This window comes from Alligator mississippiensis, chromosome 3 (genome assembly GCF_030867095.1).
Source record: "Alligator mississippiensis isolate rAllMis1 chromosome 3, rAllMis1, whole genome shotgun sequence".
In the NCBI taxonomy this organism is placed as follows: domain Eukaryota; kingdom Metazoa; phylum Chordata; order Crocodylia; family Alligatoridae; genus Alligator; species Alligator mississippiensis.
Genome location: NC_081826.1, coordinates 214,289 through 230,378, shown reverse-complemented (window position 1 = coordinate 230,378; position 16,090 = coordinate 214,289). Strand labels below are relative to the sequence as shown.

Sequence of the window (16,090 nt, the reverse complement as noted above, 5' to 3'; positions counted from 1 at the left end):
GAGGGAAAGGCCCCTCCTGAGCTGGGAATTTAAAAAAATATATATTTCCTACTCCAGGTCAAATTAGCCAAATCAGTTCCAACTCATATTGAATGAGCAGAACTCAATCATTCTAAACAGCTGGGGAAATAACTCAGGAACACTCGGATCCTGACTCAAAAGTATAAGTAAAGAAGTTTTAAAAGAAAAGTTTCAGGCTAGCAATCTCCCATTCCACCCTCAGGGTGTCAGATAACAAAATCACTTGTTTTGCTCTCTTATTCCCTTTTCTAGGTTAAAGAGAATCAGCATAAAAGCAGACGCTCCCCCTTGAAAAACACCCCAGCATAACCTTGTTTGTTAAGCACCTATCCTATTAGGAAGACCTATTTGCAGCTCATGGCTGTCCCTTTCTCTCCCAGGGAAGAAGGTGGCATTTAAAGAAACAAAAAAGAGCTTTAAGTAAAAATCCATGCATTTAAGTACATAAACAAAAACTAGAACTCTTGGTTCCAAAATGATACCTTTTATTAGACCAACTGGAAAATGGCAAGAAAAGTATCCTTTTCTGCAAGCCTTTGGGAATCAAAGTCTCTTCGTCAGGCTCTGGGAAAGGTGTAGATGGTACAAGAAGGTAAAAAGTCCCCATAGGTCAGAAATAAACTTCATTTTTGCACAGAAGGAGCTGAAGATGGAAGTCTGTCCCTCTGGGTCCATGAGAGTGTCTTTGTCTTCGTGAGCTGTGTTGAGTAGCTCTTTGATGTGCTGATCAGGTGGAATTCCTTCCCTGAAGGTGTCAGATGGTAGGTAGGTAGGTAGGTAGGTAGGTAGGTAGGTAGATGGTGCATTTGAGTAGACATTTTTGCTTTACAACCAAAAGAAATGATTTAGTGTAATATAGTCATGGGGGGGGGGGGAATTTTTTTTTTTTATTTTTTTTTTTTTTGCAATGTAGTCTTTCACTGAAACATTTTGTGTTACTGTTGCCAGAATTTTTTTGTTTTAAACCAAAGAGGCTTTTTTGTGGGGGAAAATAAACCTTTTTTCCCAACTGGAGTTTCCCTTTTACTATCACTTTCACACCATTCTTAGAGATTCAGAAAATTAAGAGGACTTTTTCAAAATTCTGTACACTGGATACAGGTCATTGGCATTTTCTGTCCAGCTGCAGTCTGCAGTCTTGGGCAGAGCAGTTCAGTGAGAATACACCCTTGGCTCTTCCCATCCCTGAGGTGTCCTGTCCCCTGCACTCTAGGATTGAATCCTGCCTGGATTCATCTATGGGCACTGACAAATTTGAGCTTGTGGCTGAGGCTGGACTGAATAGTCCACATGACACCTCACACTGGCCAAGCCAGGAGCAAGGAAACCCATAGAAAATATTTCCCAGAGAACAGAGTGGGTCAGAAAGGAGTTTGTGAGGGAGAGCAAAGAGCAGAAAGCAGCAGGGACATACTTCCAGGAAGAGACAAGTCCGTAAATGTGGTGGAAAAGGGGTGGGCTTCCCCTAGTTCCTGCATTATTCCTGCTGCCCAGAGTCTCCTTGAGCCCTGCAGCCCCCTCCTGCTTTCTCCATCCTGGGGAGCTGGCAAGAGGGGGCTCCCCGTAGAACGCCCCTAGCCCCAAACAGTGATGCCAGAGGCACCAGACATGTTCACTAGGGCTGTGTGAAATTTCGCCACCAGTTTTGTTTCAATGCTGTTTTGACTCGTTTCAAGGTCGAACCAGCAAAACTGAAACGTAACAGATATGGTTGAAACAGCCTCGAAACAAAATGAGGCAAGTTGAACGTTTTGCTGTTTGACGCTGTTTTGCCCATAGGCTATAATGGGGAAAGACAAAACAGCCTATAACTTTGTCATTACTGGCCTGATTTGGATGAAACTTGCAGGAATGGTAGCCCCTTCTGAGGGCATAGCGCCTGCCTTGTGTCAATGAGATATGTGCAGGGGGTTCAGAGAAAATGCACCCCAAAATCTTGAAAGAAAAACTTGTGTCACGTATATGTGTTAAGCCACAGCAAGGTCAAAACTGCAGGCATGCTAGCCCCTATGGAGGCCATAAGGCCTGCCAAGTTTCAAGGAGATAGGTGCAGAGGGGTTGGGGAAACTGCACCCCAAAATCTTGAAAGCAAAACTTGTGTACATGTATGTGTTAAGCCACAGCGGGGTTAAAAATGCAGGCATGCTAGCCCCTATGGAGGCCATAAGGCCTGCCAAGTTTCAAGGAGATAGGTGCAGGGGGGTTGGGGAAACTGCACCCCAAAATCTTGAAAACAAAACTTGTGTACATGTATGTGTTAAGCCACAGCGGGATTAAAAATGCAGGCATGCTAGCCCCTGCTGAGGCAACGAATCCTGCCAGGAGATAAGTGCAGGGGGTTTGGGGGAAACTGTATCTCAAGCTGTGGACAAGCAAAACTCGTGACATGGGCAACACCGTGTGTGTTAAGGCACAGCTGGGTGAAAGCTGCAGGCCTGCTAGTCCCCACTGAGGCCATAGAGCCTGCCAGCTCTCAAGGAGATAGGTGCAGGGTTCTGGGTTCCTGCATCTCTGGCTGCTGACAGGCAAAACTCATGTCATGGGTGCCAAACTAGGAGTAATGGTCACAAACTCCTGGAAGATCATTTCAGGCTCAATGCTAGGAAAAACTACTTCACAACTAGGGCGTCCAGACTGTTACCATTACTCCTAGTTTTCCCCAAGGGTGCCCTGATGAACAGTTGTTCACCGAGCCCTAGATGTATGCTTCCGATGTAACCATAAGATGCTACCAAGTCTCCTCTCAGCCTTCTCTTTTTCAGGCTAAAGAGCCCAGGTCCCTCAGCCTTTTCTCATATGGCTTGCTGTGCAAGTCTGGTCATATGGATAGCCCTTCTCTGAACTCTCTCAAGCTCTACCACGTCCTTGTTAAAGTGCGGAGCCCGGAACTGGACACAGTACTCCAGCAGGGGTCTAACTGTTGGCTACAAATGTCCAACTCGGGATCCTTAGAAGTCTAGTTTATTAGGCGGATTGAAACACTGTAATCATAAACCTTGGGGCTGGTCTCCCCCCCCACAGTAGCAGGCTACAGAGTCAGGTATACCTATCCTACAAGCGCTGGAGTCTGTCGTTGAGGCTTCTTTCAGCGTGGTGTTATCCTCCAGAAGGGGGTCGCTGGCTGGTCCTTCTGGCTGGACAGGTCTGGTCGAGTTGGAGATCAAGAGGGCGCCACTGAGGGTCACTTTTCACTGCCTTTTATCTATCCCTGACAGACTTTGGTGACTCCCCAGTTTTCAGATTTGCCCAATCCAGGGGTCCTTGACCCTCATGGGACTTCCCCCCCCCCGCCCCCCAGTGGCTACTGGACGGCATCTGTCAGCCCCAGGGGTCATCTGCATGTACGTGCACGTTTGGGAGTCTGTTGATGAATTTTTGAATAGGGCTCTGGGAGTGGTCGATCTGGAGATATTCAGCCCAAAAGTTGGTCTCTGGCGTTGATTAACTCAGGCCAGGGCTTCTAGCCCTTGATCAGTGACGTTGAGAGATTTCCTGGTTGTTACATTGTCTTCTATCGAGTTCTTCCCTTGGCTGATCTGCAGCTTCCCGGTGATAATTGCTGTCTGCTACTATGTTAGACATTCAATCGTTGATTCACCGCTCTTTCAGGGGCCAGCCTGATACAAGGAAGGACAGTTTGATTCCTACCCTTGTTAACATTGTTACAATGTATAACTTACTAAAACACATTTAGTTGAAAGGTGAGGAGTATAAAATATAAGCTACAAATGCCATGGCACACAAATAGATAAAAATACCAAAATACAAGGGGAGATACAAAATGCACACACACAAATTTTAAAACACAATTCCTTATCTTAAAGTGAAAGAGAGAGGAAGGAAGAAAAGGTAGAAAAAGAGAAACATATCCAAAGAGAGGAGAGCAAACGCAGGCAAGAGGAAAAGGGGGCTTTCTGCTACATAACCAAGGCCGAGTGGAGCAGGAGAATCACTTCTTTGCAATGGTTTTGCTGGAGAGGCATCAATTGATGCATGCCAGGGTATTGTTAGCCCTGCTGGCTACAGCATCGCACTGCCAGCTCATCATTATTACCCCCAGGTCTGTGGTGGCAAGTGATGTGGGATCTTCAGTCCTGCTGCCTGATGAGAGACAGCAGAGTTGCACAAGCACCCATGTCATGAGTTTCGCCTGTCAGCAGCTAGGGGTGCAGGGCCCCAGAACCCCCCTGCACCCGTCTTCTTAACAGCTGGCAGGCTTTGTGGTCACAGCAGGGCCTAGCAGCCAGGCCTGCAGTAGGTTCCCCCTCCTGCCCCAGGACAGACACAGTTGCACAAGCACCCATGACACAAGTTTTGCCTGTCAGCAGCTAGAGGTGCAGGGCCCCAGAACGCAGAACCCCTGCACCAATCTCCTTGACAGCTGGCAGGTTTTGTGGCCTCAGTGGGGGCTAGCAGGCCTGCAGCTTTCACCCTGCTGCGCCTTAACACACACGGTGTCACCTATGTCACAAATTTTGCTTGTCTGCAGCTTGAGGTGGTTTCCCCCAAACCCCTGCACCTATCTCCTTGAAACTTGGCATGCTTTGTGGCCTCAGCAGGGACTAGCATGCCCGCAGTTTTGACCCCTCTGTATCTTAAACACATACACAAGTTTTGCTTTCAAGATTTTGGGAGGTAGTTTCCTCGAGCCCCCCACACTTACCTCCTTGAAACTTGGCAGGTGTCCTGCCCTCAGAAGGGGCTACGATTCCTGTGTTTCATCCAAATCAGGCTAGAAATAAGTTACTGGCTGTTTTGTCCCTCCCCATTATATCCTATGGGCAAAACACTGAAAGTTTCGCCATTTCGACCCTGTTTTGATGGAACGGAACAGCTGTTTCGAATCGAAACAAACTTCAAAACCAAACACTATTCCACCAAAACGTCGAAATGGAACGCTGCTGTTTCACACAGCCCTAATGTTCACCTCACCAGCAATGGCAACTTATGGGGCATTCACTTCCCCAGGGCCAGGGGCAGCAACACCAGGCCTTTGAGTAGCCTCCCTGTGCTCCTCTGGCCAAGGCTTTGTTCCCCACTGCTGTCTCTGGTCCTGGCCAGGGCCAGCTCAGAGGTCTGTGTCCTGTTCCTGTCCCAGGGGGGTAGAGTCCTGCAGCTGTCTCTGGTGCAAGGGCTATGGTTTGTTGGCTGCTGTCTCTGACCTCTGCATCTCCAGCACCCAGGGCTGGTGTCTCTGGTTCATGCCTGTCCTGCTTACTTCCTGGGCTGGGGGCAGCCCTGGATTCCTCTCTCAGTGGAAGGCCCCAGGGTGCAGCCCCAGCTACCCGTCTGAACATGCTCCCCTGGCTTCTGCACACCGGAACAGCACAGGAGCTGTCAGGGAGAGGGAAGGTCTCCCTTGCTGAGCTCCTTCCCTAGCAGGGGTGGGGCCAGCATCTCCCTACCAGTGGCCTGGTGCCCTGGGGGCTGGAGGGGTCTCTGGGACAGCTGTGCACCAGTCCGTGTGTCTCTAGGAGCTGCACCCTCTGCTGCTGCAGCCTGGTGCAGTGGCCCCCCACTCACTTCTGCCAGTGCACATGTACTACTAGACACCTCAGTCCCAGCACTGATTGACCTCACCTCTTTCACTTTCCCCCCATTCTGTGACTGCTGCTATTGGGTCCGAAGCAGGGGGTGAAGCTGGACAGGAGCCCCCAGGAATCCCACTCCTGCACTGCCAACAGGGCCAAGACACTCGGGGGTTGGGGGCAGGAATGCCTCTGCACTGTTGTGTCCCCTCTCCAGTGCTGCCCTGGGGACAGGGAGGGGTGGTACAAACAGCAGCCAGGGCTTGCCTTTCCCAGGCTAACTAGAACAATGAGTCTGATCGAAGTAACAGTGGAGTGGCTCTTAAGTTACATGAATCCCCTTCTATGGGTCATTGCCATCCCAGTGAAACTGGTCTCTCTTCACACGAGCTGAACTCACTCCCAAAATTTAATTTAAGTCACTTATTCTAAATAAGAATTTCACACAGGAGAGGTGGGCAGGAACAAATATAATAAATCTTTCAAATACAACTCTGAAAAGACAAACAGTTCTTCCAAAGTGCCCTGGATCTTAAACGTGGGGTAAAACAAAACCCAGTAAAAACATAGACCGTGAAGACTTCATCCTTGTTAATGCAACTTTGATGGATGCTTTATCTCCTTACACTGCGAGTCGGGAAACATGGGTCTACCTCCTATTCAAAAGTAGTCAGTATTCAAAGGAACATGTTACTCTGCCATAAAAATAAATGTGGATTAAAGCTCCCTTAGGTCTTTGTGTAGACAAAACCAAGTTATTTGACCACCTCCCTGAATCCAGCTCTGAGGGATGTTTCCACAGGCAGGTGGGAGTGGGGTGGAAGGTGCTCAGAGGTTTTGAATCCAGGTCCCTGTGTGCTCAGCTAATTTGAGCTCCAACTTCCGACACCTAGCTCTTCCAGGGATTTCCGCCTATGAACCCCAGTGGTTCAGACTAATCTACTTTGGGCATTAAAGCACTTGACCTTTGTCAGAAAACAGCAATTAGGTTTTGAACCCAGGGCCTGACTCACTCCAAATTCACACTGGCCACCTGTGTAGGAGTCTCCCTTGGTAGGCTGAAGTGATCTTGAGACTTGGGAATGAAGGAGACCTCCTGCCACACACAGGGGCAGTGAATGGCCAGAGAATCTGAGCTGGTCCCTGAGCCCCTTTTGGAGTGGGATGGATCAGGGTGAGAAGGCAAAGAGCCTGAAGGAGGGCATGGAGAGCACAGAAATTTGGAACATGCATGTCCCACACATACTGTTCACCTTTCTCAACACCCCCCCTCCTCCTCCAATTGCCAATAGGTCAGGCCCCCACAGTTGGACGCTGTTTTCCCAGGCCTCTGCCCTCTCCCCAGTCCCTCAGGCATGCCAGTTCCCCCACTGACTCCCACTCAGGTTCTACCTTGCTTTCTAGTTCCCTGTCTCTGAAGGGCTCCTCCAGTTCTTCTTTGCCATAAAGCGCCCCCCCCCCGGTCTCCACCTTCTCCCCTTGTCACCCATCAAGGCTCCTTGTTTCCCTAACTTGACTTGCACCCCTTCAGGAACCCCCTGACCCCATCCCTTCAGGCTCTCCCATTCCACACTAACTCCCCATTCACTCAGTTCCCCCCACCCCTGCCAATGTCTCAAGGCTGCTTTATCACCTCTCAATTTGTCTTTCCATCCTTTCATAGCCTCCCTGCTCATGCCCAACATCCTGTCTCCTCAGTTCTCTTGGCCCTTTTAAATTCCTCACCCCTCAGGGCTCTTCCATTCTCCCTGGCTCCTTCCAAGGCTCCCTTGTTCCCCACAATGCAACTCACTCTCCCTCAAGCTCATCCATTCCCGCTGACTGCTGAAGCTCTCAGGGAATTTCTAGGGAACCTAACCCATCCCCTCAAGGCTTTCCCCCTCCACCCCCCCCCCCCCCGACACCCCATCTCCTCAGGTTTCTATATTCTCTGTTATTTCTGTCCCCAGAGCTGCAATGAGGGACAGGGTTGAGAATGGACCTATGTGGGGGCTGGAATTGCCCCCCCAGCACTGAAACACATATATGGAGCTAAGAACATGGCCCAGACACATTGCTGACAAGTGGGGGAGGAGCTGAGAATTGGTATGCTCAGTGCATGGCACAGGGACACAGTGCTGAGCAACTCCTGCCCAAGACCAGGTCTCTCCTTGCAGGGCCATCCCTGGGGGAGGGAGGGGCAAATTGGGGTGACTGCCCCAGGCCCCAAGCTTTGGGGGGTCCCCACACAGTGCCGTACAGGTCCCGCTGTAGCCACCGTACGCTTGGTCCCCGCCACGCCGTTTCCCACCTCCCCAGCCCCACACAGGCTGATACGGCCTGGGCCCCACACACCCCTAGGGACGGCTCTGTCTCCTTGAACCAGGTGCTGTGCTGTCACATACCGAGGCATTGGCTGTCTGGCTGGTAGTTCACATGAGCCATTAGCTGAGGTACAAGGGGTAGCCAGGGTCAAAGCTAGAGAGTCAGAGTCTGACTCAGGGCCAAAACACTACACAGAGCAGGGCCAGGTCGCAAGCCAGGTCAGATACACGAGAGAGCTGTGTTTCAACAATCCAAAATGCAGGGCAGAGGCAGGACAGCATGTCTAAGACAGGACAGCAATTGGTGGTCCTATCTGGAATTGGGGTGCAGAGGCAGGGAAATATCATTATCATTAAAATAACAATAAGTATCAAAAAACAAAACATTTTCCTTCTTTCAACATTGTCCTCAATATAAAAAGTCCAAAAAGAAATCTAGCACCACCCTCAACGTCAACATCAACCACCTCCACTTCCTTCACCTCTGAATGCTGAAACCAGAAGGTAAAAATCAATTCTTGAGTGAAAAGTTATGCTCAGTCGACCCTCACAACCATCACTTCCTCCTCTGGGCCTCTCCTCTCCACATCCTGCCAAGTGTTTTTCTCCACAATTTGTTTCAACAGTCTGGAGGTTTTGTCCATTCCCTCCCCCTCTCCTCGCTTTCTGATCTCCTGCCAGTATAAAACAGTTGAAATTTCCCAGCTGTACACTGGGTTTGGATCCTGGGAAGCTCACTGCAAGCTTCCTCAATACCCACAGCAGGCTTGCCTTTCTAAGAGGTCACATACATGTTACTAAAGGCAGTATCACTGTAAAATCCTCCTGCTTACCACCTCTGCCACTTGTCGGTTGCTAATAGATGGGTTCTGTACCAGAACCATGCCAGATGCTCTCTTTTCATTAGTGCCAGACCATTGTGAAGGTCCCCAGGTCCACCTCTCCTCAAAGTAATCATAATCCTCGCCCCTGGCATACCACCCCACTGCAGGCCAGATTCAGCCCAGCAGGTAACTGGGTCCAGCTAAATGGGGCCAAGCACATCAGCTTATGTTAGCATAGCCCACTCCTGTCTCCTATTGGTCTCGTGTGGCCTGGCCCCAGCCAGTGAGTGCAGCTTCCTGCGGGGCTGTTCCTGGTGCAGCTGCAGCCAGCTGGGTGCTACTCTACTGCCCCACCTCCAGCAGAGGCTCCTGCCCCTGATTTTGCCCCTGCCGTGCCATGCTGCACCTCTCTGGGCAAGCAGACAGGCAGCTTCAGCTGGGCAGCTCCTGCCCCACTGCATAGGAGCTGAAGCCAGAGCCCCAGCCATCTTCCTGGAAGCTGGAGCTGGAGTCCTATGTGATGGAGCAGGAGCTGCCTGGCTGAAGCCGTTTGTCCGCCTGGAGCAGCGTGGTGCAGGGTGGGCAAGACAAGGAGCAGGAGCTACTGCTGGAGGTGCAGGGAGCAAAGAAGCACCCACCTGGGCCATGGGCACTGGTGGGAACGCAGCATGGGCGGCCCCAGCACAAGCAGGCAGGGCTTGGCCCCCTGCACCCCGGCTGCCTGCAGCCCCATGGGGAGTTTTGGTGACAGTTGTTGCAGAGGGAGTGTTCCATCTTGTTACCGTCTTGCACCTGTGGCCTGAACTTTCTGGTTGGCAGGGGCCTCTACAGAGGAAGGCTCTCCCTCCTCCTGCCCCATCTCTTGTTCCCTGCCTTCCTTTATTTTTCTTCTCCACCACCCTTCCCATGTTTGCTAATCCTGTTTTTCTTTTTGCACTTTCAGCGAGCCACTCCATCCCCTTCTTTCTTCTTCCAAGATGCCCCACCTCTCCCTCCACTTTTGGAAGTGCTAGTCTGCCCTTGTTCATCTTCTTCTTCTAACAACCCCAAGAACCCAACTCAAAAATCTCTTTCTGACTCTGTTGCACTGTCTCCTCCATCTGCCACAGCTCCTCCTCTTTTCTTCCTGTTTTTCCTGTGGTTCTTTGCTCTCCTCTCTGCCTGCCTCTTCCCTCTCCTCTGTGTCCCTTGTGCCAGCTGGTCTCCTCCTTCTCAAGATGGTCACAAAGATTTTGGGGCAAGACTGGAACCTGTGGCCCCTCTCTCCACATACATTACATACCCACGCTTAGCAACAGTGTTTTCTCACATCCCCTCCCTTTACACAAGGAGCACAGGATCTGTGTGAAGCTATGGTAAGATACTCATGCTCCCCACATTTGTGACAAAGTTTGGGCTCTCCCTATGGAACCCTAAGGCTATTCTGGAGGGAGATACCTCACACCCCCATAATCCTTGGAGAGGTCTGTCCACACTAACAAATGGGCATACTATGGCCCAGTGCAAACAGTCCACATCTTTCACCTTCTCTATGTAACACAATTTTTCACAGTAGCACTCCAGTAATGTTCTCACATCCGGCTCCATAACAAGATCTGTAAACATTTTTACTATTGCCACCTGCTCCCAGAAATTTGTCTCTGCTCCAAAACTGAAAAAAAAGAAGGGTAGAGTCATCTCGAAGCTCTTGGTATGCATCCAAAAATCACGGGATCAGAGCCTCACACACCGGAACCCTGGGACCAGGAGGGAGGACAAAGCTGAGAGGCGGCAAAAGTCCCTGGGTGTCATTTGGAGGCAGCTGTCTTGGGGAAGGCACTGTATTGTGAAGGCACTTCTTCCCCTGGGAATACTGACCGGTTTTAGAGAATGATGGGGGATGCATAGACTCCAAGGCTGATACAAAGAGCATCTCCTCAGAGGCTCTCCCAGCATTTAGGCTGGCCCCTGTCAGGCATTTTGCCTGAGCCCCTTCCCTCCCACAATCAAGCCTTGTGGCCCAGCCTCTGGGTCCTGTAGTGCCCTGCAAGGGCCAAGGGCTGGGTAAACTTTTTCTGTAGTTCCCCCCCACCCCACAAGCCCTTCTGGTATTGTTGGCAGAATTATGTATGAATGCTTCCGGGTGTAAATACACTGTTGCTGGGCCAGGTGGGAATATTGAGTGAAGCTCTTCCCACACTACGAGCACTGATGTGGCGTCTTCCGTGTGTGCATGAGCTGATGATAGGCCAGGCTGGAGGAGTGGGTAAAGCTCTTCTGACACTCAGAGCACTGATGTGGCTTTTTCCCTGTGTGGATACACTGATGCTGGGCAAGGGAGGAGGAGCAGCTGAAGTTCTTCCCACACACAGAGCACTGGTGTGGCTTCTCCCCTGTGTGGATGCGCTGGTGTTTGGCCAGGTTGGAGGACTGGGTGAAGCTCTTCCCACACACAGAGCACTGATGTGGTTTCTCCCCTGTATGGATGCGGTGGTGCTGGGCCAGGCTGGAGGAATGGGTAAAGCTCTTCCCACATTCAGAGCACTGGTGTGGCTTCTCCCCTGTGTGGATGCGCTGGTGCTGGACCAGGATGGAGGACTGAGTGAAGCTCTTCCCACACACAAAGCACTGATGTGGCTTTTCCCCTGTGTGGATACGCTGGTGCCGGACCAGGGTGGAGGAGCGGGTGAAGCTCTTCCCACACACAAAACACTGATGTGGCTTCTCCCCTGTGTGGATAAGCTGGTGCTGGGCAAGGGTGGAGGAGCAGCTGAAGCTCTTTCCACACTCAGGGCACTGGTGTGGCTTCTCCCCTGTGTGGAGGTGCTGGTGTTTGGCTAGGCTGGAGGATTGGGTGAAGCACTTCCCACACACAGAGCACTGATGTGGCTTCTCACCAGTGTGGATGTGTCGGTGCTCGGCCAGCCTAGAGGAGTGGATGAAGCCCTTTCCACACACAGAACACTGATGTGGCTTCTCCCCTGTGTGGATGCGCTGGTGTTGGGCCAAGTGGGAAGACTGGGTGAAGCTCTTCCCACATGCAGAGCACTGATGGGGCTTCTCCCCTGTGTGGATAAGTTGGTGCCGGGCCAGGGTGGAGGAGCGGCTGAAGCTCTTCCCACACACAGAGCAAAGATGTGGCTTCTCCCCTGTGTGGATACGTTGGTGCTGGGCCAGGGTGGAGGACTGACCAAAGCTCTTCCCACACACAGGGCACTGATGTGGCTTCTCCCCTGTGTGGATGCGCTGATGCTGGGTCAGGTGTGGGGACTGAGTGAAGCTCTTTCCACACACAGAGCACTGATGTGGTTTCTCTCCTGTGTGGATAAGCTGGTGCTTGGCCAGGTGGGAAGGGTGGGTAAAGCTCTTCCCACAATCAGAGCAAAGATATGGCTTTTCTCCTGTGTGGATACGCTGGTAGTGGGCCAGGTTTGAGGAGCAGCTGAAGCTCTTCCCATGCTCAGGGAACTGGTGTGGCTTCTCCCCTGTGTGGATGCACTGGTGTTTGGCCAGGTGGGAGGGCTGGGTGAAGCGCTTCCCACACACAGAGCACTGATGTGGCTTTTCCCCTGTGTAGATAAGCTGGTTGTTTTCTCCTGTTTGCATGAGCGTGTGCCTGGCCATATTAGAGGGCTGCCTGAAGCTCTTCCCACACTTGGTGTAGTGGTGTGGCTTGTCTGCCTTCTTCACACACCGATGTTGGGATAGATCCTGCCAGCAAATTAAGTTCTTCCTGCACTTGGTGCAGTGGTGTGTCTTCCTCCCCAAGTGGATGCGCCGGTGCTGAGCCAGGGAGGAGAAATGGGTGAAGGTCTTACTACACGTAACACAACGGTACTGATGCTTCTCCCTGTGCACATGTTGGTGCTTGGCCAGGTCCAAGCTGCACACAAAGCTCTGCTCACATTTGGTGCAGTGGTACGGGAGCTCTCCTGAATGGCTCTTGCAGTGAGCAGCCAGGGTCAAGAGGCAGGTGAAGCTCTTCCCGCACATGGCACATATGTGGGGCTTCTCCCCAACGTGCCCTATCTTGTGCAGAGCCAGGAGTGAGGGGCAGTTAGAGGTTTTCCTGCACCCAGGGCAGGGGTGGGCTCTCTTCCTGTGCTCGGCAGTGAGCTCCTGCTTCCCTCTGAAGCTGACTCCACTGGTTTGGTTTGGATGCAGGGTCTCTCTGCAGTGGAACTTTGCCTTGTGGCTCTTCAGGTCTCTCAGCTCCACAAATTCTTCCCTCCACCCAGGGTTCTTTCTGGGTTCTGTCCTTTCTCCACTCTCATGCCAAATTGGAGCTAGTACCTGGTTCACCGCTACGTTCGCCTTCTGCTTTTGGGGCCTCCTCTGACTCTTGCACCATTGGTTCGTCTCAGGTCTCAGGGAGTCCATCTCACCCAAACTCCCTGGGGAAATCCACTGTGGCACCAGGCTTGCAGGCCCTTCCTCAGAAGGCTGCTCCTGAACTCTGCTCAGCAGGCAGGCACCTCCTGCATGGAGAAGAGAAACTCCAGATTAGTTCCTGCCCTGCTGGCAAAGGGCAAACACTGCTATTCCTTCTGCTGGGATGGGCCTCAGAGCAGGACTGGACCTTGGCACTTGTGTTCCCTTAAGAAAACATGGTCTTCCTTCCCAAATCCCAGGAGCGTGTGTGTGTGTGGGGCGGGGGGGGGGCAGCGGCAGGGGAAATGTGTGAATTTCAGAGACAGATCCTTGGGGTTTCTGTACCACCTGTTATCCCTCACCACTTCAGACCCTGCTGGGAGAAACACATGTGGGACATGTGCATTAGGACAGGACCTGAATGGCTTCATGCTCTAACAGGCTGAGGATAAGAGCAGAAGCATCTGCTTAAAGGAAGAATGAGGCTCACTAATGGCTCCTCTATCCCACAGCACTAGTGGGTCTAAGGGAAAATGATGCTGAGCCCTCCATCTGACTGGGCTGACATGCTCCAGAGCCAAAGTGCATTGGTGAGGCTCCTCTCCAGTGCTTGCCCTTGATCTCTGGCAGTCCAGAGAGCAGCATCTGGGTACAAGGGTGAACAGCCTTGCAGCAGATTTCTGGGGCTTATCAGGGGCGTGTGGGGAGCACTGCCTTACACTAGGCCAGCTGCTTCTGTGGGACACACAAGGGCTCCTGCTGCTGCTTGGTAGGAAAAGCCAACATGTTTCATCCCTCATCCCTCCAAGGACTGTTCTCAGAGGGAGCACAGAGCTGTGGCTGTCTCTTCTGAAAGGAGCAGAAACAAGCCTGTGGAGCTTTCCTTTGATAATGAGGTCCAGGTGATCTCCACATCACAGGAATGTGCACTGGGACAAAGGCCTTGTCATGAACCTGCACATGGATTCTGTCCTGAGTCTCAGGCTTTGACACTCAGGGTGCCAGAGCTAAAACAGAAAAGGGGGAGATTCTGGTGCAAACCATGGGGTATTCATTTCCCCCCACAACAGGAAAGCTTGTGAATCCCATGCATACATCTAATGCAGCCTGAGACCATGATTAAGCACTTCCTGGGTTCCAGGTCAACCTAACCAAGAGAAACTAGGGATAACCCCAGCCTCTCTCTTGTCCATCATAATGGTTACAGAGCTTTGGCCAGCCATGCTGATTTCCATGGGGGACTACCATCCCACCATGCCTGGGGAGAGGGTGATATAGAGGTATGGACCTTGGGGTGGGAGATCAATTCTTCCTTTGAGTGAAGATGAACATTTAAAATCATGGTACCCCAGGGAAACCAGATCTGTACCTAAAAATCAAGACAACCGACTCAATTGTCCCCTAACAGCCAAAATAAGGGGGAGAAGAAGGGGACAGCTGCTTGTCCTACAGCTTTGAATTTCAGGGAATGGGAACAATACCTGCCTTGACACATTACAGCATAAGCTATTAAAGGGTAGCACCTTAGAATGGCAGCACAGGGCAGATTTGCAGTTTCCAGGATTAAAAATATAGGGGCAAAAAAAGATTATTTCTTTGGTGGGTATATATAGCATATATCCCCATCACTAGCAGCGCTCACCTTTAAATAAGCGGAAATGTAGCTGATGTTTCTGTCTGTCCCTCTGGGCGTGGGGCTTTCTGACAGGGGAGTCAGGTGTAAGGGACAGCCACAACTCACCTGGCAGCATGTACTCCAACCCTGAGATATCTTCATGGTCCTCATCATCATAGACCCAGAGCTCCACCTGTCCTCGCCGGATGCGGTAGATTAAGTCAGGTGTGGGACCTCGATATCCTGTTTGAAGCAGTGGTTAAAGTGTTTGTGATTGCCTACTGGATGGAAAACCTGCTGTTGTGGCTCAGTGGTAAAATCCTAGTCTGCCACATGGAAAACCCAGGTTTGATTCCTGGATGCACACAACTACAGCCAACAAAGCACTGAACTTCTGAACTCAGTCTGGGCTTTGGATTCTGTCTCAATTGTCTAAAATGGGTATGAAAGATCCGGGCAGCCTCCACCCACTCCTTTATACTCCTGCCTAGGCACATACATTGAAGGTCTGGGTGATGTCTTATGCATACACCATGATGCAGAAGGACAAAGGTGGATGGGCATTTAAGATGAAAAGAGAAGGCACTGCTGGGAGAAGCCTTCAAAGGTCCTTGTCACCCAGGTAGTGGAAGGATGGTCAAAGGAAACAAAGCCCTGACCACTCTCAGGTATAAAAAAGGCAGAAAACTGACAGAGTCACCAGGGACAAGGTAGAGATGCATTGATCTGTGATGTTCTAGAAAGCAGAAAGATAACATTTTTACTATTTTCAAGGTACCAAAAATAAGAGTAATTGGACAAACTTATGGAGGGCTAACATTTATCTTATTAGTGTATTTCCAGGCAAAGGACCAGAAATGAATTTATTCTCGGTGAAGGTTTCAATCAAGGACTTGTGGCAATGAAACAAATCAATGACAGATGGCTGACAATGAGGCTTTTTTTCTGGGAGAGAGGGTGATTCATAATCCAGGCGTTGGAAAGGATGATTTTATAATAACTGTAGTAGCAACTAAAACAATCATCCCATCCAATGGTATGATCAGCCCAAGAGGGGAGATGAGTACACAGGCTGGCAAATACTGCAGGCTTTGAAACAACGTTCCTGGGAGTCATGGATATGGACAAAAGGCGGCAGGAGACACATTTTAAAGCATGTGAAAGCCTATAGTGTAGATATAGTCTATGCATTCTTTGTTGGGTTAGAAAAAGCATCTGAGCCCTTCTCTAAGGAAATCTTTTGGAGGAAATAAAGAGAAAAGAAAGCACCAGAAAAGCAAACTGACCTAGTAAAAAGTAAGTCCTTTTATCAAACCTCCACCCAAACCAGAACAAGCCCCTGTATTAGATTTTCTGGAAATGAAAGCTGGTTTTCACTAAGCCCTGCCCCTAGCCTCTTTTTATCACAGTGATTGGGCATCTGATACGCAGAGGCCTTTTAGGAGGACA

General features: G+C 50.8%; 1 protein-coding gene across 1 annotated transcript in view; it reads right to left on the bottom strand.

Annotated features, from left to right (window-relative positions):
• Positions 1 to 485: 485 nt before the first annotated feature.
• LOC102560133 (zinc finger protein 493) overlaps positions 486 to 16,090 on the bottom strand; it is a 37,012-nt gene continuing 21,407 nt past the window's right edge. The window contains exons 6-7 of the mRNA XM_059723575.1: positions 14,768 to 14,884; positions 486 to 13,133 (exon numbers count right to left, since the gene is read on the bottom strand). Of these exons, the coding sequence (XP_059579558.1) occupies positions 10,855 to 13,133; positions 14,768 to 14,884 (2,396 nt within the window). The 3' untranslated portion in view covers positions 486 to 10,854. The remainder of the gene's footprint in view (positions 13,134 to 14,767; positions 14,885 to 16,090) is intronic.